We start from the raw sequence: 22210 nt of genomic DNA, 5'->3' as shown, positions 1-22210 counted from the left end.
ACACGACCGGTTAGGCTTAGCGCATGAGGACCTACCCGGGGAGAGGCGCCTTTCCCCTTTGCTTCCCGCCTGCAGCTTCGAACCAGCTTGCCGCTAATCTTGTCCCGTCCGGCGTCCATCGCCTTTCTCATGACCCCTACCCCACGTCCACGTCCCTAATATCTGCGATGCCTCGAGCTCAACAGTTGTCTGCTCTCTTCTTGTTCCATGGTATCCTTGTCTTTCCTACTGTTATTTCCATTTCCGTAACGACGTAACGACGTAACGACGTAACGAGTCCGATCTAGCGCTTCATTTTGGTTGCGACTGTTGATACCCAAACCCCACGATCTCGCCCCCTCCAACGCGACGGCTGTCAAGCTCGCACGATTCACGTCCGGTAGTCGTGCCTTCGACAGTGTACCGCGTGCCCGTTTCAAAAACAAACATCGACACATAACATACAAGCCAGCTGTCTCGCCATCGCCGGACATCCTGACTGTTTCCTTGGTGTTCATGGGCACATGATGACCCCGATGAAACGATCTCTTTCTTCGCCGGTTCGAATAAACCCATCGTCTGAATGTACGCCCTGCTACATGTTGCACAACTTCGGTGCTTCTCGTTGCTGACAGCTCACCACCTCTACAGCCGTGTTACCTTCCCACGACCAAACCCACGACCAGACTAGCACGAGGGCTCGGTCCCCCACACCAGCGTCGTCCCACAGCCCATCTCGCCCAAGGCGCCCGCGCTCACGTACGTTGACACCACCCGAAGATCCAGCACAAGCTCTACCTCTACGGAACCGACAAGATGGCTCTCGACAAAGTCGACAGTCATCCGCCATGAGCACCTCAAGAAAGCCTGTTGTGGCCCAAGTAGCGCCACCGAAAGCAGCACACTCGCGACACAACTCGAATGATCGCATTGGTCGCCCAGTGACGCCGACCCAATCGACCCAAGAGAAGAAAACGTCCACCCATTATGCGAAATCTCTTTTACAGGATCTTTCACAATATACAAATCCTCACTTGACGCGTGACTCTGAAAACACCACGCTCGAGGAGCTCGCTCACATCGTCCGGCTTTCCAAGTATCAGGAGCGCAAGCGCGCGAACACCCGGACACGACTCCAGCGGAGTCTTATATCCACGGCTTTGAGTGCTAGACTAACAAGGTGCGGTGAGGTTGCCCATCGGAATCTGTTCGACACTTTCCGCAAGGACGAAAAGGACAATTTCACGACCTTGTACAACGCGATCCACGATGTGCGACGGAGCTGTGACGAGCTCAGGCGATATGCCCTGGTCGAGCCAGACTTGGAATCCCTTTCATCTGCCGCTCTTGGATCTTCAGAGAGCCTGGAAACATCAGCTAACTCAGCATCTGGTAACGCCGGCTTGTCGCGCTCTGCCGTGCCATTCCTCCAGGAGGTTTCGGCCGATACCAGGAACGTATTCTTGGATTTTTTGAATAACATTCGAACAAACCCGGAATATCTGGCCACCCGATTGACGGCACTGTCAAGCTCCGAACTGCAGTCTCTGCTGAGCTACCACAAAGGATTAGAACCCGTCGAATCTGTCTTGCCTTACCATGGCCGCTCTGGAGGCCGATCGCATGCAGCGACAGCCGCGAGGCCCAGTAGCAATGTCGATGTCGAGCGTCTACTTGCCTTCCAGCGACACGATCCGTTGTCCATTCTGATTCACACTTGCTTTGCCAACTCGGCTGGTCCAGACAGTCTTGAGGATCAGAGGCGCACGGATATCTGGGCAACCGCCTTGGCAAGGCTTATCTCGGAACCGAAATCAACCGGGGAGCAGTTTCTGGTGTCAGTGCTGAATATCTGGACCACCATGCGGGACTGGTCTGGTAAATCCAACATGGAGTTTTACCTGATGAAGATACTCAAAGATGGCGCGTTTCTTCTCGAACGGGCAGAGGATCAGCACGGTACACGCTTTAACCTCGCTGACTGGGATCAGTCTGATCAGGTCGCCGCCAACGACTTTTACGACGCAGCAGTCCACGATTTGTTTGAACTTGTTGATGACGAAGATGCCACAGGAATTCCTGAAGGACTGCTAGAGCTTGGCAATGCCATCTTGAGCAAGCTCGAAAACAAGTACGTTGAGAATTCTTCTCGATGGCTGGTCTGGAGATGTCTGTTTTTCGTCTTTCTGCTCGGTGTCATAAGTTATCCCGAGGCCTACGGCATGCTCTCAGAGCACCACATCACACCATATGCTAGGGAAAAGATTCTCAAAAAGGTTGCTATGAAAGCACACGAGTATGTTTCCATCCTATGGACGGGCAAGCCCTCTGCTACTTGCGCGCCGGTCGATATTCCCGTACGGATCAAGGCCCATGTCGACAGCATCATGTCCAGGTTCCGAGGTGCGCGGTCCAAGGCTCCCACGACCAAACTCTTGCCAGCTCGTTCGATCACATCACTGCGAGAAACCGCAGAGGTCCATCCCTACTTGATCATCAGCCCCGCCGACATGGAAACCCTGGTGAACGCCCTCTTCCCCGAAAGGAAGCCTGTGTCAGGAGCAAGCAGCTTTCGGTCTGGCCCGGCGTCGGTTTCTGGTATGTCTGCCATTTCGCAACCCATCTCAATGGCGCATAGCAGACATAACACCGAGACTGCGTCCATCATTAGCACCAGTGCTGGGTCTGATGTTACCGCTTCGGGAGAAGGTTTCTTTGCCGATCCAACGGTCACCATGGCGGCCCAGAGGTACTCGCCCCCTGTCATGGATACCGAAACACTGCGACGCCAAGGGAAATATGAGGAGGACGGGTACCGCCTTCGTCTCGGTTTGCATGAGTTGAAGACGGCCCTGGGTGCAGAAGCAACTCGCGGAACCTGCCACCCTTGCGCCGAGAGATGGATGGTGCTTTTCGTGTCTTCAGACGGCAAAAGTCTCTCGACTCACATGACATATGATCCCGATGATGAGCACGACCAAGATGAAGTTTCTTCAACGACCGATACTGACGACGATGACGACGTAGCGGATGGCCCTCACATGGACAAGGACTACCATCAACTGCGGGATTCCATACTGAAACTGGTACAGGACTATGAGATACCCAGGAACCTTGAGCCCGAAACTGGACCCTTGAGCAACCGAGCGTCAGGCCTTAAGAAATACAAGTCCAAAAATAGGATCATCACCCCGGAAAGGACCATGGCCAGCCGTAATCCTTACAGGAACCAAGTTAATGCAGACGTCGAATCCTCACCTGAAGGTGTCTCGACGAATCCAGCGCGTGGCCCACAAAGGATGGAACCCCCCGAGGCTGTCCTCATCACCATGCTCAAGTCAGCGTCAGCTCAATCCAAGTCTCAAGCTGATTTCGTGGCGTCACACATGTACTGGAAAACTCTGAAGCAGCTCGAACGTCTGGACGCGAGCTCTTCGCTCAGACAGAACGGATTCACTGCTCTGATTAACATCTTCTCGCGCGGTCCAAGAGACTCGATTCGCCGATCGGCCGCTGCCATCGAAGAATATGACGCATGGTTGATCTGGCTCAAGCAGAGTCAGGAAAGGCACGAGGGACACATTGATCGGATGATGCGACGTGTGCGGGCGATTCGCGACAAGATGTGGTTCGTAGCGGATGTGCGGAACAGCCGAGAGTACACTCATAGCAGGGACATCTGCCAAGCGCTTAGGACCATGGCGCAACCTCGGCGCTGGAGCTCGATCCAGCGGACCAAAACAAACGCGCCTCGAGGTACAGCTAATTCGTACCTCATCCAGACAGAATCTCAGATCATGGACCTCTTGGCTGCCTCCGATGACCAAGGCGGCCCCAACAAGTTGAGCGACGACCAGTCAGATCTGGTTCTCAAATGGCTGCGACAGTTCGGCATCGAGAACTTTTGCAGAGGCGAAGAACGTATTCACCGCTTTTGTTGCGAGGTTGACAAATGCGTGAAGAAGTTGGTTGGCGAAACACTTCGGGACGCGCCGGTGTTGTGGTCGAGCGAGCTGTACAGGAGAGACAAGGCCGCATTCGAACGGATGAAGGCTCGCGAGCGCGATCACCACGCATGGGCTGGAGACGATTCCTCAAGCATCATGAGCGACGGTCCTCAGCGATTCAGTTCCTCAAGCCGGCCAGGCTCACTGCACCGTGATCCCAGGGCACAGTCATCCCATGGCGGAAGCCAACATTCGCTGGATGCACGGTTCGGCATGCCAAGATCGAGTGCACCACTCTCGGAGATTCTTGACGGGCACGACTATTTCGATAAGCATTCACCTCACAACACAATCGACACAGCAAGCACATTCTGGACTCCGTTCCAGCCTGCCATGTCGCCTGGCTCGGGAAACTCGAGGGCATATTCACCAACGACGAGCTTGACCAACCTTTCAACCACTTTCTCTGGGTCCAACCCGTACGGCAATGTCCCATCTAGTTCGAGCATGTCAATGGGAAGACCAGGCACCTCTGCGTCTTCAAACGAAACACTTCATCAGCAGCGCATGGACGACGAGAAAACCCGTTTCCTCACAGAGCTTCGACAGACGTTAACCAGTCTGCTCCTATCCGATCTTGGGAGTCTCGTCATCTCCAGGGGATCCGAGACGGACGCTTGGTTCGCCAAGTTTGGGCAATCCTGTCTCGATCGGAAAGAGGCACTGGACAGGCGAGCACGCCAAAAATCGGACAAGGAAAAGGAAAGAGACAAGGAGAAGGAGAGAGAAAGAGAGAAGGAGGCTGCGCAGCCTCGAAGCGCAGCTCGACCGAGGGCACTGGAGAAGAAGAAGAGTTTTGGCAACCTGCGAGGGGTAGGCGATCAGATATCAGAGCGAGGTTCAGACATCACCGAAGTGGCGGTACCTCCTGCGACGCATTACAAAGAGCACGCTCGATCGAACGACAAGGTTGATCGGGACAGTTACAAATTCCCTTTCAAGAAGGCCTATCAACGCCTGCTGAACACTTTCAGCGTTCATCCAAACCCACACGCAAAGCTCAATGCGTTGAATGAGTTGGAGAACCTGATCTCGGCATCTCTCTCCGCAAAGAAGTCCAAGAGGTCTCGGTGGAATCGGTCTGATGCAGGCTCCAGTGCGACGGATGAATTCGGGGTACGTTCGCAAGGTTCGCAGGCCAGCATACCTCCAAGCGGACGAGAAGGGGCACCCCCGGGTCCTGGCGTTTCTGACGTTATCGTCAACGAGTTGCTCGCGCTGTTTCGCGATGCCTCCATCCGTCCAGCTTCCCTGTTTCGCGATTTGCAGCTGATCGCTGCATTTGTGCCTCCGTCAATCATTGACCAGCCAGAGAAAGGCACCGCATTTTGGAACACGGGCATGGCCGCTCTGAAGCTGAAAGGGGAGGTGTGCCGTACAATGATGAGCATGGCCGACGACATTGTTGCGGCACACGCCGTTGCTCGCAAGGCTGTTGAAGCGTCTTCAGATGAACCACACTCGGCAACCAGCACGCCACCTCCACCTTCCACGTCATATTCACTCGAAGACGCTGGCAAGATGTGGGCTATCACTGCCAAGGAGGGCTATTCGACGGCACAACGAGAATTGGCCTTGTTCTATCTCGCCAATCCGGAAGCAGTTGAGCGTACCACGCAGCCGTTGTCTAAGCCCCGGGAGGTCTTCAAGCCCGCAGTCATGGAGAAATACGGACGCAATGAGAAGGGTAGGCCCATGGCTGGAGTGCCTGGCGCTGGCATCGCGGGCTCCCAAGGATCAGGGGGCCGTCTCGGTGGTTCGATGGGCAGTGCCTTTGAGAAGTATGGAACTGAAGAGGCTGATCCTCGCAACGATCCGGGATTAATGTGTGTTGCCGTTCACTGGATGGAGGCAGCGGAGCAAGGCGGCGACGAACTTGCCAAGAATTTCTTGCGGGAGAATGAGTTTGTGGGCTTCAAGTGATGAGCGTGCTTGGAAAGCTGGCACATTGCAAGCGTTGCATTATAGATTGTTCTTCTTTCACTATTTGGATCTTGAGACTCGGAGGCGCTGCGTATCACTGGCACTATACCATTGGCTTGGCCATTCCACAGCCAACCTGTGTTTTCGGAGACCTTGACAATACTAAGTCACATAGACTAATAATCGCGTCACCAGTGGGTAAGTATGTTACTAAGTGCGCTGCACTAGAGACTCTATGAGTCCTAAATCTATGTTCAGCATCAATAAACTTACTAGTCAGGCCGTCACATATTATCATGCGCTCTGCCAAAGCTCAATTGAACTCTGTGCGTGTATCCATGATATGCATAAAGTGAACACGCCGGCAGCGCTTCAATACCGTACTCAAGTCGCTGGCGCTGGTGGGCAGAATCTAGCTATATATGGCTTAGTGTTGGGGACATGTGCCTTCAAATGGGTGTGAATCTTGTGATAGCCCTGTGCGGTTCCCAGGCTTTATCAGGCTCGCAGACTGTAATTCTTACTTAATATTGGCACCACTTTAAACAGGGCTATTGCCTAGGTAGTAGCAAAGACGTTCATTCGGGGTCCATACAGCACTGTTGCCTGCAGGCTGCAGCCTAGCCCCTGGGGCCCCTAGAGGTTATTGAGGTAGCAGAGCTATAAAGTGGCAAGCCCCTTACAATAACTCCAGTCTCATTCTTTGAAAAATCTTGAATTTCTTAAGCCAATTTACACAATGGCTCACAGCCTCACGAGCCAGACGGCATGCCCAATCAAGGCAATACCAGTGGAAATTCTTCTCACAATAACCCAATATCTCACGACGCCAGAGCTATGTTCTCTTCGGCTGAGCTGTAAGGCCATTGAAGATAGGACCTGGAACTCCTTCACCGACGAATACTTTTCGCGCAAGCAATTTATGATCAGTCCATTCAGCCTTCGCGCCCTCATCAGCATCTCCCAACAAAGCAGACTCGCAGACAAGATCCGATGCCTCCAGATTGGCACGGATCAGATCTTGCCGTTGCATATTGAGCGTGTTGATCATGAGTCATCCAGCAGCCTCGATAGCTACCTTCAGGCCAACGATCTCTTTGCTGCGCAGGCCATGCTGCTCCGCACCGGCAAACAAGTGAAGCTTCTGGCGGAAGCAATGCGCAACCTGCCCAACCTCGAGAAGGTGGTTGTCCGCGACTTTAACTCGGTCAATAAGAGACAGAAGGATTCAGTCAATACCTCAAAATGGAGAAGTCATGGCGCCACTATCTCTGAGAGGGCAGGCGCCGTAGTCCGCATTAGGAACTCGTCAAGCTGGGGAGCCGACACAGACAACTTCACCGCCACTGTGTTCCACAGCGTCTTGTCCGCCTTGGGGGAGGCTGAGGTGAGTGTCAAGTCGATTGAACAGTTGTCTAACGACGGCATGGACGACCACAGCTTCGCCCTAGATCTCACCATCTCGCCAGAGATCCTCCCAGTCCTTCGGGGACTTCAAAGGTTTCATGTTTCCCTCAGTAAGCCGAATATTGAGCAAGATAACATTTATCACTACCGCTACTTCACGGCGTTTCTCCAACATATGCCGGACCTCCGAGATCTACGCATCAATGTACATAATGGACATTCGCCCGAGGCCTCAAGTCTCCTGAAGTGGCTGTCGTTGCCGATCTTGGCCGAGGACACCCATGCCAATTTGGACAGCCTCCCCCCTGGGCTTCCTAGCCCTGTCAGCCTGGAGAAGCTCGATGCCCTTAGTCTGGGTTTCATCGCCGCGGAGCCTGAGTCTCTCCTCTCACTCATCGCTAAATTCGCCCCTCGGCTCTGCAAATTGGAACTCTGGAAAGTTTCCCTGCCGTTGCTTCCTCGTCCGCCTGCCCCTTCAATGTCATCTGGCGACCCCAAGGCTTCTGCGTGGGAGCCTTTCATCAAACGACTAGTAGCCATTCCACACTTGCATTTGGAGGAAATCATGATCGGCTGTATGCAGGAGCGCGGCGCAGTGAGATCGGCCGGGCGTAGGCCAGTTCGATTCACGGACAGACAGGCCACGAAACACTACAAGGGAACCGATTGGAAGACCTTTGTTGAGAAAAGTGTCATTCCTCTGATAGGCCCTTCGGATTTCCCAGACCATGGCGGACACCGCTACGCCTCTGGCAACAACTCAAGCGATTCAGATGGTATGATACACTTAGTTTCCTGCATTCCACGTTGTAATGCTAATGAATAACAGAAAGTATGGATGAAGACGCTCATGAGGATAGTGAGGAGGAGGAAGATGACGAATGACAGGCTTTCAGAAAGGCGTTCAAGGTGTTATCGTTTCATGTTTCTTTACATTGCCCTTGGCTATCAATTTCGGCTCATAGTCACCGGCCATCTTTTTCCTGTTGCAATTGCCTAGGCCACATACCATATACTTCGTTCATTGCGTCAATACTCAATACGGAACATTCAATCAAGATGTTAAAAAAGGTCATAGCTTTGTATTGACACGAATGTCTAAGTAGATAATAGACTTATTGATGCTGGACATAGATTCGGGCACCTATTAAGTACCGGGTACAGTGCACTTAATAATATACAAGTACGGATACTTGTCAACTGGTGACGCGATTTCTATATGACTTACGTTAGTACTGTCAAGTCTCAAGGTCTCGAGGGCCGCAATCGGCGGTCCTACGTTAGTACACAACAGGGGTTTGAAGTGCGCGGCCCACATGCAGCCACTTGAAGAATCGACTGGAGTCAACAAACGTCTGATGCCACTATCGGAGAGGCTGTTGCCTGCTCCCAGTACAGATAGAAAGCTCTGGAAAGAAAAAGTCATGTGAATCCGTGTCATCGACGTGTTGCGGAGGGACCTGCACAACCCCTGCCAACGCGCGCTGGTGCCTGGCGTCTGTGGAGTTGCTCCGATCGTTCTTTCCCCACTGATTCCAGGCTGAGCCGTGCCAAGGCTCGTGGCTTCCGCAGCTGAAGTTCAACAACAAAACGGCAGCTGCTTGCCTCACCAGCATTTCTTCTTTAGAAATATTTTCCCTTACTCTCCCATACCATCGCGCTCCTCGAAGAACACCGGACACGTCTTCTCCTCCACGAAACTTGTACCTCGTTGGCCGCCACTGTTTCCCATCATCCCCTTGCGCATCGGGATTCAGCACTCTGTTGTACAACGGGACAGGTCTTTGATTTGACACAGCACTCCCAGTAAGCAGACGCTAGCCTACGGAATCTCTGTCATTACTCTCCCTTTTGCTTGGACTATGTAAGCATTTGATTCACATTCAGTGATCGGCTCACTGACTGACACCTGCAGCTTACTGCGGATTCATGGCGACTCGCAGATCAGCTAGAGGCGCTGCGGCGCAAGCGTCCCAAACGAGCAGTCCATTCGATGGGTTTACCATTTACTTGGAAGGAAAGCTAGACGCCTTCGGGGAGACCAAGGCAGGACTGGAAAAGATACTCACTTCACTGGGCGCCAAGGTGAGCCGGTCTACTACGAAATCAACCACGCACGTTGTTTGCTCGGAGGATGCATACAATGCTCAAGGAAAGAACCTCAAAGCAGCCGAAGACGCATCATTGCCCATTGTCAGTCCTCAATGGGTGATTGACACCAACAAGCAAGGTACTGCCCTCAACCATGATGGCTATTTGTGGTCAAAGCTTGCCGCAAGCAATGGCACAGCAGTCAACGGGGCAAAAGCCTCAAAGAAACGGGCTGCCTCACCCAAAGTGGACGAGGAGCCGGATCAGAAGAAGACCAAAGCAGACGGACCTAAGGGAGATAAATCGGTCTCAGAAGCTGCAGAGGACACGAAACGAATAGCAGAGGGACAGTTTGCAACCAAGGACAATGTGCTCGTGGAGCTAGATCCATACTGCCCGTTGAAGAGCTGGGTAGTCTACGTGGAACCGGCGACTGGTTTGATCTGGGACGCCTCGCTCAACCAATCCAACTCTGGCAAAAATGCGAACAAATTTTACAAGATTCAGGTTTGCGGACCAAACTGCCGATACGCGAGACTCCCCACTAACATTGGTCTAGATTATTCACAATGCGGCTGCAGGCGACTTCAAAACCTGGACTCGATGGGGTCGCGTTGGTGAAATAGGTCAAAGCGCAATGCTAGGCAGTGGTAGCGAGGCCGATGCAATCAAGAACTTCTGCAAAAAGTTCAAAGACAAGTCCGGCCTTTCATGGGACAACCGTGGTGCTGACCCGAAGCCCGGGAAGTATGCTTTTGTTGAGCGGAGCTACAACCCAGACTCAGACGATGAGGATGGTGACGGTGCAGCTAGTACAAATGGCGTCAAGAAGGAGGATGCTGAAGAGGACGTCGCCCCCCCTAAATGTACGCTCGAAAAGCCGGTACAGGAGCTGATGGAACTCATCTTCAACCAGCAATTCTTCCAGGCCAACATGAGCGCTCTCAACTACGACGCGAACAAGATGCCACTCGGAAAGCTCAGCAAGGCAACCATTACGCGTGGTTTCCAGCAGCTCAAGAATCTGGCTGCCATCATGGACGATCCTGATCTAGCGACCTCTGAGTGGAACATGTCTTTCGCGGCGGCCAAGGAGCATCTGTCCAACACATACTACTCCGTGATCCCTCACGCATTTGGCCGCAATCGCCCCCCTATCATCAGCGAGGATACTTTGCTGAAGAAGGAGATTGAACTTTTGGAGAGCTTGTCGGACATGAAAGACGCGGCAGAAATCATGAAGGTCGACAGGAAGACACAGCACACCGTGCACCCATTGGATCGTCAGTTCCAGGGTCTCGGTATGGAGGAGATGACACCACTGGATCAGGGGAGCACCGAATTCGACGTGCTATCGCGGTACCTCAACGACTCCCGCGGTGCCACTCACCATGTCAACTACAAGGTGCAACAGATCTTCCGCATTGAGCGGCAAGGAGAGACAGTCCGATTCGACGAGTCCCCCTATTCCAAGATCAAGTCCGATCGTCGTCTTCTGTGGCATGGTTCCCGCGCGACCAATTTTGGTGGTATCCTCAGTCAAGGTCTTCGCATCGCGCCCCCAGAAGCACCTGTCAGTGGTTACATGTTTGGCAAGGGTATTTATCTTGCCGACATGTCTTCGAAATCTGCCAACTACTGCTGCTCCTTTATCACCGGAGGCGAAGCACTGCTCCTCCTTTGTGAGGCCGAACTGGGCGACCCCATGCAGAAGCTCACGAGTGCAAGCTACCAGGCCGGAGAAACAGCGAAGAAAGGCGGCATGCACAGCACATGGGGTATGGGCAACACTGGCCCTAGCAAGTGGGTTGATGGCAGCATTGCTCATCCAAGCCTCAAGGGTGTCAAAATCGTAAGTTTGCAAATCAGGTTGAGTAGATGTGTTACTAACGCTCCGCAGCCCGACCTTGACCAGACGCCAGGGCCGACGGGCGTCAAGGGCGCTGGACTCTACTACAACGAGTTCATTGTGTACGACGTTGCCCAGGTCAAGCTGCGCTACCTCTTCCGCGTGAAGATGTAGGGTGACAGGTGTATGACATTTGCTGCGATGTTTGGCACGGGCATATGTCGTAATGTAGTGCATTTGCAAAGAGCGAGGTACAGACGCAGTCGCATAGTGATGTGGAAGTGGTTTATAGGCGGCAAGGCGACGTGGTTCTGTTCAGGTAGGTTTCTCAGTTTTGTAGTTGTTCATTGAAATGTCTAGCAGGGTCGCATGGGTATCATTTTCAAATAGACATTCCACCTTTTCTTCGTAACGGCATCCAACTGTATGTTACTCACATCCGTCCTTGCACCCATCGGCGAGGAGCTCTAGACGCCGACGCCGGCACCGCTCATGTTCAAGTCGCCGCTGGGGGGCTGCCACTCGTTATTCTGTCCAGGGTTCCACATGTTCACGTCGATGCCCATGGCGTAGTCCAAGCCATTGTCCAGTCCAAGGCCGTCCATGGCACCCTCGAAAGCATTGTTGAGCTCTGACGGCGGGCCTTCCTGATGCTGGACATTGGGCATGGAGTCTTGCTGCGCATCCGGGGGAGCGTTGCCGACCGGCGAGCCCCAGTTCTGAGGGGAGACCATCATGTTTGTCTGCATGGGCAGCATCTGGGCGGGTGGGACGTTGAACGCTTCCTGCGGCGCCGAGTTGGCTGCTGCTGCATCTTGAGCAGAAGCCATGACAACATCATTCGGGATGCTGTTGTTGGCGTTATTATTGTTGCTGTTGTTGTTATACCCGCCGTTCCTGTGGCTGTTGCCATTGTTCACGGGGGTCTGGCGGACAGGCTGGTTGCCTGGCCCATCATCGGGGAATCTGCCCGAGTTCCTGTTCCGATTCGGGTCAGGAGGCGGGCTGGGTCGTGACGGCGTGATCCTCGGCCCCAGCCCCTGACTGATAAGTTTCTCCAGGTCCGCGCGAATACCAGCGGCCGCAGTTCCCGTGCAGCAGTCCCTCACGCACTGTAGACAGACGTTGAACTGCTCCATGACCGATTCCGGCGAGAGGTTCAGGTTACCCGAGTTGGCGTGGTAGGCGTACTTGAGCATGCGCGCGCACTGGTACGCACAGATTGCGAGGTCGAGGTCGGCGACTGGTTTCGCGCCGAGCTTCTGCATGGATTGGAATATGCTCGCCATGGCCATGGCGTGGTCGACACATTGACGCTGGCAATGCTCAATGAAACTCGAGTCGAACTTTTCGAGAGCCGAGTGCGGGAGGGCTTCTCTCAGGCCAATCAGTCCCAAACGGTACAGGTCGCAGTGGCACTGTCGCCACCACACGTGGATCATGACAAAGACACATATCCTCGGCGAATAGGCGCGTAGTCTGAGGGAGCTCTCTGAGAACTGGAATGAGGTGGGGAGGTGGGCGGCAAAGTCTTCGAGTTCGCGGTGGAGGGAGAGGACCTTTGTTTGTAGATCGCTGGGGCGTATTGTCGGGTTGTTTAGGGCGTCTTTCGTGAACTCGGCAATCTTGTGACGGATGTGCTGGATGCGGATGTGCAAGGCCAGAGACCCGACATCTTCGCCATGCGGTAGTTGTGGTTGCCCCGGCTCCGGGATGAGCTGCTCAGTCTCCTGAGGCAGATCGAATTCAAAGTTGCGCTCGTTGCATGGCAGACCAACGAATATGCGCTCCACCCGCCACAGTGAAAAGTCGCGATGGCCGCCGGACAGCCCCGAGTCGATGCAGTATATGGACCACATAAGTCTTCGTCTTGATTCCTGGGCGAGGAAGCAGAGACTAGGGGCGTCGTAGTTTAGTCGAAGCGCTGCACAGCATCGCCCTGCGATACCCAGCAGCATGAAGGCGCTCTGAAAGCGGTTCGACAAGATTCTATGTTTGATCATGAAAACGAGCGCTTGCACCTTTATTGTGGACGGCCGGGCATAGTCCATCAGGATGAGGGACTCGGCCTCGTCAATGCACCTCGCACCGTACGCTCTCATGCCGGGGCCCATGTCCGTGAGGCAAGAGGTGATTCCAATAAGAGCCAGCAACAAGGGCCGTTCCACGTTGCCCGCGTGATACTGCTCCATGAGTGATGCTCGATGGAGGAAGGAGTACATGGGTATGTGGTGCACGTGTCGAAAGAACTTCTCAAAAGTGCGTCCTATCAAGGCGTCGAACGAGTCATCCGGTGCCGACCCGTTTTGAGGAGCGTCCCCTGAGCCAAAGTTGGGTGTTGCCATGCCGCCACCAGCCGGATCCCCGAACCCAGGGTCGCTATCATGCATTTCGTCGCGCTCGTCGTCGTGGCTCTGTGGACTGTGGCGGCCCGCGCTGAAGCTCTTGTTTGTGATCCTGGCCCGCTTAGTCGGCCGGTACACGCACTCGATGCCCTGGGCCCTGCACCGCTCGCAGGCGGGCATGTGTCCGGAGCAGCGAGCCTTGCGCGAGTGGCAGCTCAGGCAGGCTTGCTTGACCCTGCGCTTGGGCAGGGCGGCACTCCAGGCCGCGGCCGCTGCTGCCGGATCCGCAGCGTCGTCGTCGTATGAGCAGGGGAAGCCCAGGCGTTGGCAATTGAAGCAAATGGGGCGTACGCCGTTACAGCGGACCTTTCTGGCTCGGCACGTGGTGCATGTCGTCGAGGACTTTTTCGGTACCCGGCTCGGCGATGAGTAGCCGGACTTGTGGGAGTTGGGGTCGTTGTCAGAGGTGGTGGTGGTGGCGGTGTTTATGGGCGTGAGTGACCGGTCGTCGTTGGCGTTGGCATGGGAGGCAGTGTCCATTATGAGTCTCGCATGGGCACGCGAGACTCACGAAAGTGGTCAGCGGCGTGAATTAGTCGGACGGACGTGGGATGTTGATTGTATGGTGGAACGGACGATGGGATCGAGAGAAGCGGGTGTCGTCGAGTGGAGGACGAGTTGTGGGAGGGTGCTTGTGTCGGTCACGAAGTCGTCTCAGGATGGCGCCGTTGAAGCGGTCTGGGTCGATGCGGAGAGACGAATGTACGCTTTGATGGCAGAGATTGTCATTAGGTACTGGGAAGCAATCGGGCTTGGCGCAGGCGTGGTGGACTGGACTGGTGGTGGTGGTTTCTCGTGTCCGACCGGCCGACGAACCGGACTGCGGGGTGGAGCCCGACAGGCCGATCCAAGTGTTTTCTTCCCTTCCCAACTGAACAATTATTAGGCTTGGGCTTGTTGGAGCCCCGGGATAGGTAGTGGTAGTCGAGCTCCCGAGTGTGAGTTTGGGCTGCGTTTGGCTTGTCTCACAATTGCTTCGTCTGGTCGTGTGCGAAGCCTTGTCATGTGACTATCCCATGTCTGTATGCTGACTTACTAAGAAATCTTCTTCTGCAGTTTAGAGTTACTCAATTGGCATGTGCGACCACGAACGTTCATGCCACGTAGCGGACGCGATCCAGTGAGTGACGTACTGACCTTGCTGTTCAGTACCAGGCTTGTGTCCAGGACCCTGAGAGGTGGCATGCGGTCGGTTAGATGCAGATGCGGATGCACAATGGCAGCCGACAAACGACAAGAATAAACTCATCTGAAGGGAGGGAGTCCACCCCCACGATTTCCCCAGACTTCTTGATGAGTTAGTGTCAATGAGCTGTCGCGAGTCTCGGCAGAGTCAGCATTGTGTCATATTCTTGCAGGTCGAACTAACTGCTGCCCAACGAATGGATGAAAGCCAGCATCGAGAGTCTTCGGCTGTCGGGCGGCTCGGGGGACGTGGGCCAGCGCCAATATAAGGTAGTACGTAAAACATCTTCTTGTATCCATACATACAAGTAATTGATTACTCCATAGGCGGCAGTGCCGTTCGGATGGTCCAGTATTATTCGAAAAAAAGACTACTCAACTACTACCAACTGCGCCACCGCTCAGACGAGTCAGACGGGCGGGCTGTCTTGTGCTTGCCCGCCTGTGCTCCTTGACTGGGTGCTCACGCGACAAGACCGCCATTCAAATCCTGGCGACCCTGGACATGGAGCCGTTATGAACACGAAATGACCTCAACTCTCGCTGGGCGCGACGCTGCAGACAGCCATCACCGCCCCCAAGGGCCAAGGCCAGAGTATCGCGTCTGTGACCTGTCAAGAGCACGAGCGACTCTGCCAAGTCAGTCGGTCAGTCATGCTGCGCCACGTGAGCCTTGTTGCAACACTTGTATCTCCAACCGGCGTTACTCGATTCGGACGCATCGTCCAGCCATGCACACCACCCGCGACGTGTACACGTACCTTAATTACCTCCCAGGCGCATCTCCCGCGTAGCATTTCCTGCCCTCCGTCTTCACATCATGAGACGGCTCGTGCTCACGTCTGGTCGTTTGAGGTTGCTGTGGTCTGTTGGCACTCTGGGACCCCCTGTGCCCATGTAATCCAGCTGACACTCCCAGTCTCGTCACGCGGTCATAGTGGGCACGGGTATGGATCCCGCAACACCTGCGTCGCTTAGATCTGGGGACGATCATCCTCAATGTCCGTCCCGTCCCATATAATTACTAGTGGCCCCCCGCATCCCCAGGAAGTCAGGGACAATGCCATGACTCCTGGCAACCTTGGAGCTGCTCCTCAAGACTTGGCGGCGCGTTCATAGACTTGTTTTCTGCGTGGCTGTGCGTTATCAGATCTTTGACTCTTGCATGATCGGCCCCCCACGGTACAGCATGGAGTTTGGCAAGAAGCCCGCCGGACGACTGTCCTGGGCGTTTAAAGGCACACTGGTGGCATTCGTCATAACGCAGATTGCGTTGGTCGCGGTCCTGGCGACCTGGGATGGCGTGGCGCAGGTGGACAGCGGCATTTGCGGCGGGTATCAAGCGAGCAATGTCGTCGAGAGCGACTTTGGCGTCCAGGCCGATCTGGACTTGATTTCAGACAACTGCTCCCTCTATGGCGCAGACGTCCCCAGCCTGCGGCTTATTGCTGAGTATCAATCAGGTTTGCGCCTTTTACTGCTGCCAACGTCGGCGGGACTGTGGGCTAACGACGCCATTCTGCAGATAAGCGACTTCATGTCCTAATCCAGGATCGCGATGGCGAGCGCTATCAGGTGCCCGAGGATATCGTCCCTCGGCCGGGCTTCTCCACGGGTCTGACCAAGAAGCCAGATCTCAAGTTTGACTTCACCAAGGCACCATTTTCCTTCACTGTCTCGCGACGGTCTACGGAGGAGATCCTCTTCTCGACCAAGAACACCTCTCTCGTGTTTGAGAGGCAGTACCTTCGTCTGCAGACATGGCTCCCTTCCCAACCGAACCTATATGGCCTCGGTGAGCATAGTGATCCTTTCCGTCTCAAGACCACAGACTACAGCAGGACATTGTGGGCTCGAGACTCAGGGGCGATCCCGTCAAATAACAACCTCTATGGCTCACACCCAATCTACGTGGATCACCGACTGACCGGAACGCACGGTGTCTTCCTCCTCAACTCGAATGGCATGGACATTAAGCTGAACCAGGACCAGAATGGGGACCAGTACATGGAGTACAACATCATTGGAGGCGTTTTGGATTTCTACTTCTTTGCGGGGCCCGGACCTGAAGACGTGGCACGGCAGTACGCCGAAGTCGTTGGCGTGCCGGCCATGGTGCCATACTGGAGCTTGGGGGTGAGTGCAAACCGATCGACCCCCTTTATCGTTTATAGGTGACTGAAATAGGCAAACAGTACCACCAATGCAAGTACGGCTACCGCGACTGGTTCGAGGTGGCAGAGGTGGTCCACAACTACTCTGTTGCCAACATCCCACTCGAGTAAGTTCTTTGATTCGAGACAACAAGAGCAGGCCTCGCTGACTTGGTAGGACCATGTGGACCGATATCAACTACATGGACCACCGCCGCACCTTCACCCTCGACCCTGGGAACTATCCGATTGAGCGCATGCAGGACCTTGTTGAGTATCTCCACGAGCGCGACCAGCGCTACATTCTCATGGTGGACCCTGCTGTTGCTGAACATGACTATCCTGCCTACAACCGTGGCAACGAGATGGATGTGTTCGTCAAGAGAAGGGATGGAAAAAAGCCGTTCCGAGGCGTTGTATGGCCAGTATGTTTTCTCTCTTTGTTTGTCTGATACATGGTTGCTGACTGAGCAAAGGGCGTCGCAGTCTTCCCGGACTGGTATCACGAGAATACCACCGACTACTGGATGGAAATGTTCCACAACAGCTTCAACCCCGAGACAGGCGTCGACATTGACGGAGTGTGGTGAGTTTTGAGGATGTGTCTCCGAGTGTTCTTCTATACTGACAGAGCCAGGATCGACATGAATGAGCCTGCCAGCTTCTGTCGTCAGGGTTGCAATCCCGACCAGGAGGCCAAGAACCGCAATCTCCCGCCCAAACCACCCGCCGTCCGTGAACCACCAAGGTCTATCCCGGGCCTGCCGTTCAACACCAGCCGAGAGGTGGTGGCTAGCAAGTTTACGGAGCAGAAGACGCTGCGCGAGCTGGCGTCGCGAGGCCTTGACTCCAAGAAACACTACGACGTCAACCACGCGGCCGATGACCTGCTCTCGCCACCCTACAGCATCAACAACAAGGCGCCAGGTGGCAAGTTGAGCGACATGACCATGGATACCGACTTGACGCTCGCGAATGGCCTGACGACGTACGATACCCATAATCTGTATGGGGCCTGTGAGTTTCGATCATGCCCCGTTGAGATGTCTGGCTGAGAACGGTGTTAGTGATGAGCATGACCACTAGGGCTGCCATGCTTGCTCGTCGGCCCAACCTGCGTCCCTTTGTCATCACGCGAAGCACATTTGCCGGCACAGGGCATTACGTGCAAAAGTGGCTCGGTGATAACGTCTCTCGATGGAGCTTCTAGTGAGTCTCTTAGCTTACAGTGCAACAACTTGACCGCTTTAGACGTATCGCTGACCAGGGGACAGCCGCATTCAGATCGCCCAGATGCTCAGCTTCGCATCCATCTTCCAGATCCCCATGGTCGGCAGCGACGTGTGCGGCTTTGGCGAGAGCACCAACGAGAAACTTTGCGCACGCTGGGCGACACTCGGCGCTTTCAACCCCTTTTACCGCAACCACGCGACGGAGAGCGCGGCGCACCAGGAGTTCTACCTCTTGCCGCTCGTCACATCGGCGGCGCAGTATGCGATTGACATTCGCTACCGCCTGCTCGACTACATCTACACGGCGCTCGAGTTCCAGAGCCGCGACGGGACCCCCGCCGTGCTGAAGCCCATGTGGCACGTCTACCCACAGGACGAGGAGACCTTTGGCATCGACCTGCAGTTCTTCTACGGAGACTGTGTCCTCGTCTCGCCTGTGACGCAGGAAGGGGCCACGGACGTGGACATGTACATGCCCAAGGGTGCGCTCTTCTACGAGTGGGAAAGCCGTGCGCCGGTCAAGGGCAATGGCTGGACGACGATCAAGGACGTTGCGTTTGATCGCATCCCGCTGCACATCCGCGGCGGCTGCATCCTGCCCTTGAGGAATGAAAGCGCGTACACGACGACAGAGCTCCGGAAGCAGCCATTCGAGCTGCTCGTCGCGTTGGGCTCCGATGGCGCTGCGTCAGGGAGGCTCTACGTGGATGACGGGGTGAGCCTCGACGGCGGCGAGGGTCGTGCCGAGATTGAGTTCCACCACGTCGGCGGGAAGCTGGATATTACTGCGACGAGGGCCTCTGGTAAGCAGGTCGCGTTGGAGGACATAGGCGTCGACATTGCCAACGTGGTCGTCCTGCGACAGAGTGAGGAGCCAGGCGATGAGCTCTAGACCAGCTGGACTGGTGCTGCTCAGAGCTGTACATACTGTGAATAACTGATGGATTGTGAATAAGAATCGTTGCACTGCGATACCTAGATCCTATACGTAGGGCATGTGAGAACGCCAAGTTCTCCAACCCCGTCTCCAACTTCCAAGGTCGAGGGGTGAGACAGGCAATGAATGCTTGGAGTCGTCATTGGTACATCATCGCAGCTTCCAGGTCTCCCCACAATATTGTCGTCACCGTCGCGTAGCTTATAAGAGCTACTACTCACACCACGACCCCAAAAGATCACCTTTTCTCTTATAACACACACGATTCCTGCCCCTACGGTCGATTCCTACTCCTGGAGACGACTCCTACGCCTAATTCTTTGCAACATATCCCCCCAACACATACACACAATGTCTCTCTCGAGAACCTCCAATGTGCTGCGCACCTCCATGCGCCCTCTCGCCGCACACCCCATGCGCTCAGGCGCCACCATGCTCCAGACCCGCACCAAGATCCGCGGACCAGACGACCTAGGCGGTCCCGGCGGCCAGGAGCCCCCGCCCCAGAAGCCCGCCGGGCGCGACGAGACGGTGAAGCGCAACTGGCCCGCCATGGCCGGCGTGGCCCTCGCCCTGCTGGGCCTCTACGCCTACACCACCTCCGGCTCGCCCAAGCAGGACCTCGAGCGGGCCGACCAGAACGCCATCCGCCTCAAGGCGCAGGGCGAGCAGAACCTGAACGAGGCCCGCGCCAAGGGCGAGCAAAAGTGGGAGGAGATGAAGCGTCATGGCGAGAAGGGCTGGGAGGACGCCAAGGCGCGTGCTGACGAGCTGCGCCGACAGGGCGAGAGGAATTGGCAGGACATGAAGGCCCGCGGCGAGAAGGGCTGGGAGGAGGTCAAGGCGCGCGCGGAGAATGACGCGTCGAAAGGCTTGGGTGAGTTCAGTGGTCGCAAGGGAGGCATGGGTGGCTTCAGGAGCGACTAAGCTGGACAGCCGGTGGTGAAGTTGTGGTTGTATTATTACGTGTAGCATGCTGGATGGCGCCGTCTATCTATGAAAATAATGGGTGGTATCAAGAACACAAAGAGTTGCTGCTCCTCGGTGTTTTATGCTTACTTTCTCCTTCTTCTCAAAGTCTCACGCTTTGACTTCAGCGGGCTGCGCAGGAACGCGAGGGATGTCTTGACTGGTCTGGGTCGTCTCGTTGTTGGGATCTTCCGCAAATGCTGTCGACATGGGCCTCACACGCTGTGGCTCCTCAAGCTGCGGTGGCTCGGCCGAGACAGCTGTCCCTGGTTTGACGGGGTCCTCCTCGTCTCGCGTCTGCTGCTGCTGTTGCTGCTGCTGCGCTTGCTGCTTCGCGGCCGCGTTCTCCTGTTTCCTCTTGGACAGCAGGTAGTCGTTGCCCGTCCACGCGTGGTACACGCCGTAGAGGCCCCGGAGCGGCCAGATCTTCCACGCGATCCTCTTCACCGGCCTCTTGGCCAGCGCCGCTTCCTCCTTCTCCCAGGCGACGTGGGTCTTGTCGTAGACACTGGGCAGGTGGCCCGCGCCGTAGCGTTCCCGGACCGCGTCGTACGCCTCGCGGTCGTAGTGCGCCCAGAACTCGGACTCGGTGTAGTACGCGTGCGAGTAGAGCCACTTCTTGCCGCCGCACGCCTGCACCTTGTGCTCCAGCAGCCTGTTCAGGCGGACAACCTCCTTCCTGTCGCCCGGCACGGGGCCCCAGACACCGTAGTTGAGGAGATGGGACTCGGTGTCCGGGTCGGCAAACTCGGCGTGCAGACCATGGCCCGAGTCGGGCTCGTCGCGGCGGATGCGGAGGGGGCACAGCCAGATGGGATACATTTTGTAGGTGTCGTCCAGGAAGTTGTGGAACTCGGCCGCGCGCGCGTACGGCACGCCCACGTCCTGGATGACGTAAAAGTCGTGCAGGCCCGACTTGTGCATGGCGTGGTACATGACGCTTGTCTGCATGAACTTGTCGAGCACCCTGCGCGTGATCCTGTTGAACGGCGTGACAAAGTACTGAAAGGCATAGCGCGCGGTCCAGAACCCGGCCCTGTTGTAGCGGAAGAGGTAGTCCGTGATGGGGATGTAGTCCACCAGCTCGTCCTCGGTGTGCGATCCGGCCTTGAGCTTGCGCTCGCGGTCCTGGGCATGGAGGTAGAACCAGGGGTCATTCGGCTTGGTGAACCCAACCGTCTTCTTGCCTTCAGGGACAGCATCGGCAAACTTGCCGGAGCAGATAATGGTCGAGTCCCGAGCGTAGACAATGCCATCCACAAACTCCACGTCGGGCTTGGCGCTCTCCGCCTCGATCACCTGGACATAGTCCTCTGGCTTCTTGCAGTGAATGTACCGCAGCTCGACAAAGTCCTTGGCCAGGCGGAGGCGCACCTCCACGAGGGTGACGACACCGAGGGTGCCATACGCCGACGCGGCGCCCCAGAGAAGGTCTGGCTTGACGGTCCGGGAGGCGTGCTCAATGGTGCCATTGGGCAGGACAATCTCGATGCTCTCGATATTGGCCTCGAACGCGCCGTGCTTGAAGCTCGAGCTCTCACCGGAGGAACCGCTGAAGCCGCCGCCGACGGTGATGGTCGGGAACTCCATCACGACAGGCGGCAGCAGGCCATGCTGGAGCGTGGCTTTGACGAGGTCGCCCAGCGGCACGTTCGGCTCTGCCGTGGCCGTAAGTTTGACAGGGTCGACATGCAGCACCTTGTTCAGCTTGGACGTGTCGACGGTGTTGTCCACGGAGCGGTGCGACGGACGGGTGGAGTTGGTCGAGCCATGGTAGATGCGGAACGGCTTCTGGATGCTGTGAAAGTGCTGCACACGCTCGGCGACCTTGGCGACAATGGCATTGTGGGCCTCCATGATAGCCAGAGATGGTTGTAAAACGAGCGACAGCGACCGTCTCGACGTTGGCCGTAAGACGTCGTAGGGAGCAAAGACCTGAGTGAGATGAGACTGGGGGTTGACGCGTCGCCCAGGATGGCGAAGCTTGGTCATCTACGTACAGGGTAAGGCGTGGTGGTACCTGCGTCCGACGGCGGCACCCTTGCTGAAGATCTGCCTACCCGGTGCAGCAAC

General features: G+C 55.7%; 8 protein-coding genes across 8 annotated transcripts; 5 read left to right on the top strand and 3 right to left on the bottom strand.

Annotated features, from left to right (window-relative positions):
- The first annotated feature begins 128 nt into the window (after window positions 1-128).
- On the top strand, window positions 129-6279 carry F5Z01DRAFT_378766 (uncharacterized protein). The gene is made up of 2 exons (XM_046259406.1): window positions 129-564; window positions 631-6279. Exons 1-2 carry the CDS (start codon window positions 504-506, stop codon window positions 5907-5909), a joined length of 5340 nt encoding a protein of 1779 aa, XP_046114202.1. The 5' UTR covers window positions 129-503; the 3' UTR covers window positions 5910-6279.
- F5Z01DRAFT_379623 (uncharacterized protein) lies at window positions 6280-8616 on the top strand. The gene is made up of 2 exons (XM_046259410.1): window positions 6280-8092; window positions 8146-8616. Exons 1-2 carry the CDS (start codon window positions 6649-6651, stop codon window positions 8199-8201), a joined length of 1500 nt encoding a protein of 499 aa, XP_046114201.1. The 5' UTR covers window positions 6280-6648; the 3' UTR covers window positions 8202-8616.
- F5Z01DRAFT_666723 (uncharacterized protein) lies at window positions 8440-8909 on the bottom strand. The gene has a single exon (XM_046264251.1). It carries the CDS (start codon window positions 8755-8757, stop codon window positions 8464-8466), a length of 294 nt encoding a protein of 97 aa, XP_046114200.1. The 5' UTR covers window positions 8758-8909; the 3' UTR covers window positions 8440-8463.
- Window positions 8910-11649, top strand: F5Z01DRAFT_666722 (poly polymerase catalytic domain-containing protein). Its single transcript, XM_046264250.1, has 4 exons — window positions 8910-9180; window positions 9232-9914; window positions 9967-11259; window positions 11308-11649. Exons 2-4 carry the CDS (start codon window positions 9246-9248, stop codon window positions 11428-11430), a joined length of 2085 nt encoding a protein of 694 aa, XP_046114199.1. The 5' UTR covers window positions 8910-9180; window positions 9232-9245; the 3' UTR covers window positions 11431-11649.
- Window positions 11650-11723: 74 nt separating this feature from the next.
- On the bottom strand, window positions 11724-14141 carry F5Z01DRAFT_629880 (uncharacterized protein; the record flags this gene model as incomplete). Its single annotated transcript, XM_046261689.1, has 1 exon — window positions 11724-14141. One exon carries the CDS (start codon window positions 14139-14141, stop codon window positions 11724-11726), a length of 2418 nt encoding a protein of 805 aa, XP_046114198.1.
- Window positions 14142-16035: 1894 nt separating this feature from the next.
- Window positions 16036-19472, top strand: F5Z01DRAFT_694459 (alpha-glucosidase; the record flags this gene model as incomplete). Its single annotated transcript, XM_046266242.1, has 8 exons — window positions 16036-16309; window positions 16372-16982; window positions 17042-17127; window positions 17178-17424; window positions 17476-17585; window positions 17637-18016; window positions 18067-18208; window positions 18274-19472. The coding sequence occupies 8 exons, from the start codon at window positions 16036-16038 to the stop codon at window positions 19121-19123; spliced, it is 2700 nt and encodes an 899-aa protein (XP_046114197.1). The 3' UTR covers window positions 19124-19472.
- On the top strand, window positions 19347-20197 carry F5Z01DRAFT_666702 (uncharacterized protein). The gene has a single exon (XM_046264249.1). It carries the CDS (start codon window positions 19520-19522, stop codon window positions 20093-20095), a length of 576 nt encoding a protein of 191 aa, XP_046114196.1. The 5' UTR covers window positions 19347-19519; the 3' UTR covers window positions 20096-20197.
- Window positions 20198-20248: 51 nt separating this feature from the next.
- F5Z01DRAFT_684019 (uncharacterized protein) lies at window positions 20249-21994 on the bottom strand (the record flags this gene model as incomplete). Its single annotated transcript, XM_046265898.1, has 2 exons — window positions 20249-20374; window positions 20414-21994. The coding sequence occupies 2 exons, from the start codon at window positions 21992-21994 to the stop codon at window positions 20249-20251; spliced, it is 1707 nt and encodes a 568-aa protein (XP_046114195.1).
- Between the last annotated feature and the right edge of the window lie 216 nt (window positions 21995-22210).

The sequence above is a fragment of the Emericellopsis atlantica genome (genome assembly GCF_019669845.1).
Source record: "Emericellopsis atlantica unplaced genomic scaffold F5Z01scaffold_39, whole genome shotgun sequence".
Classification (NCBI taxonomy): Eukaryota; Fungi; Ascomycota; class Sordariomycetes; order Hypocreales; family Bionectriaceae; genus Emericellopsis; species Emericellopsis atlantica.
Note: the sequence above shows the minus strand (reverse complement) of the source record. Positions and strands in the feature narration are given on the sequence as shown.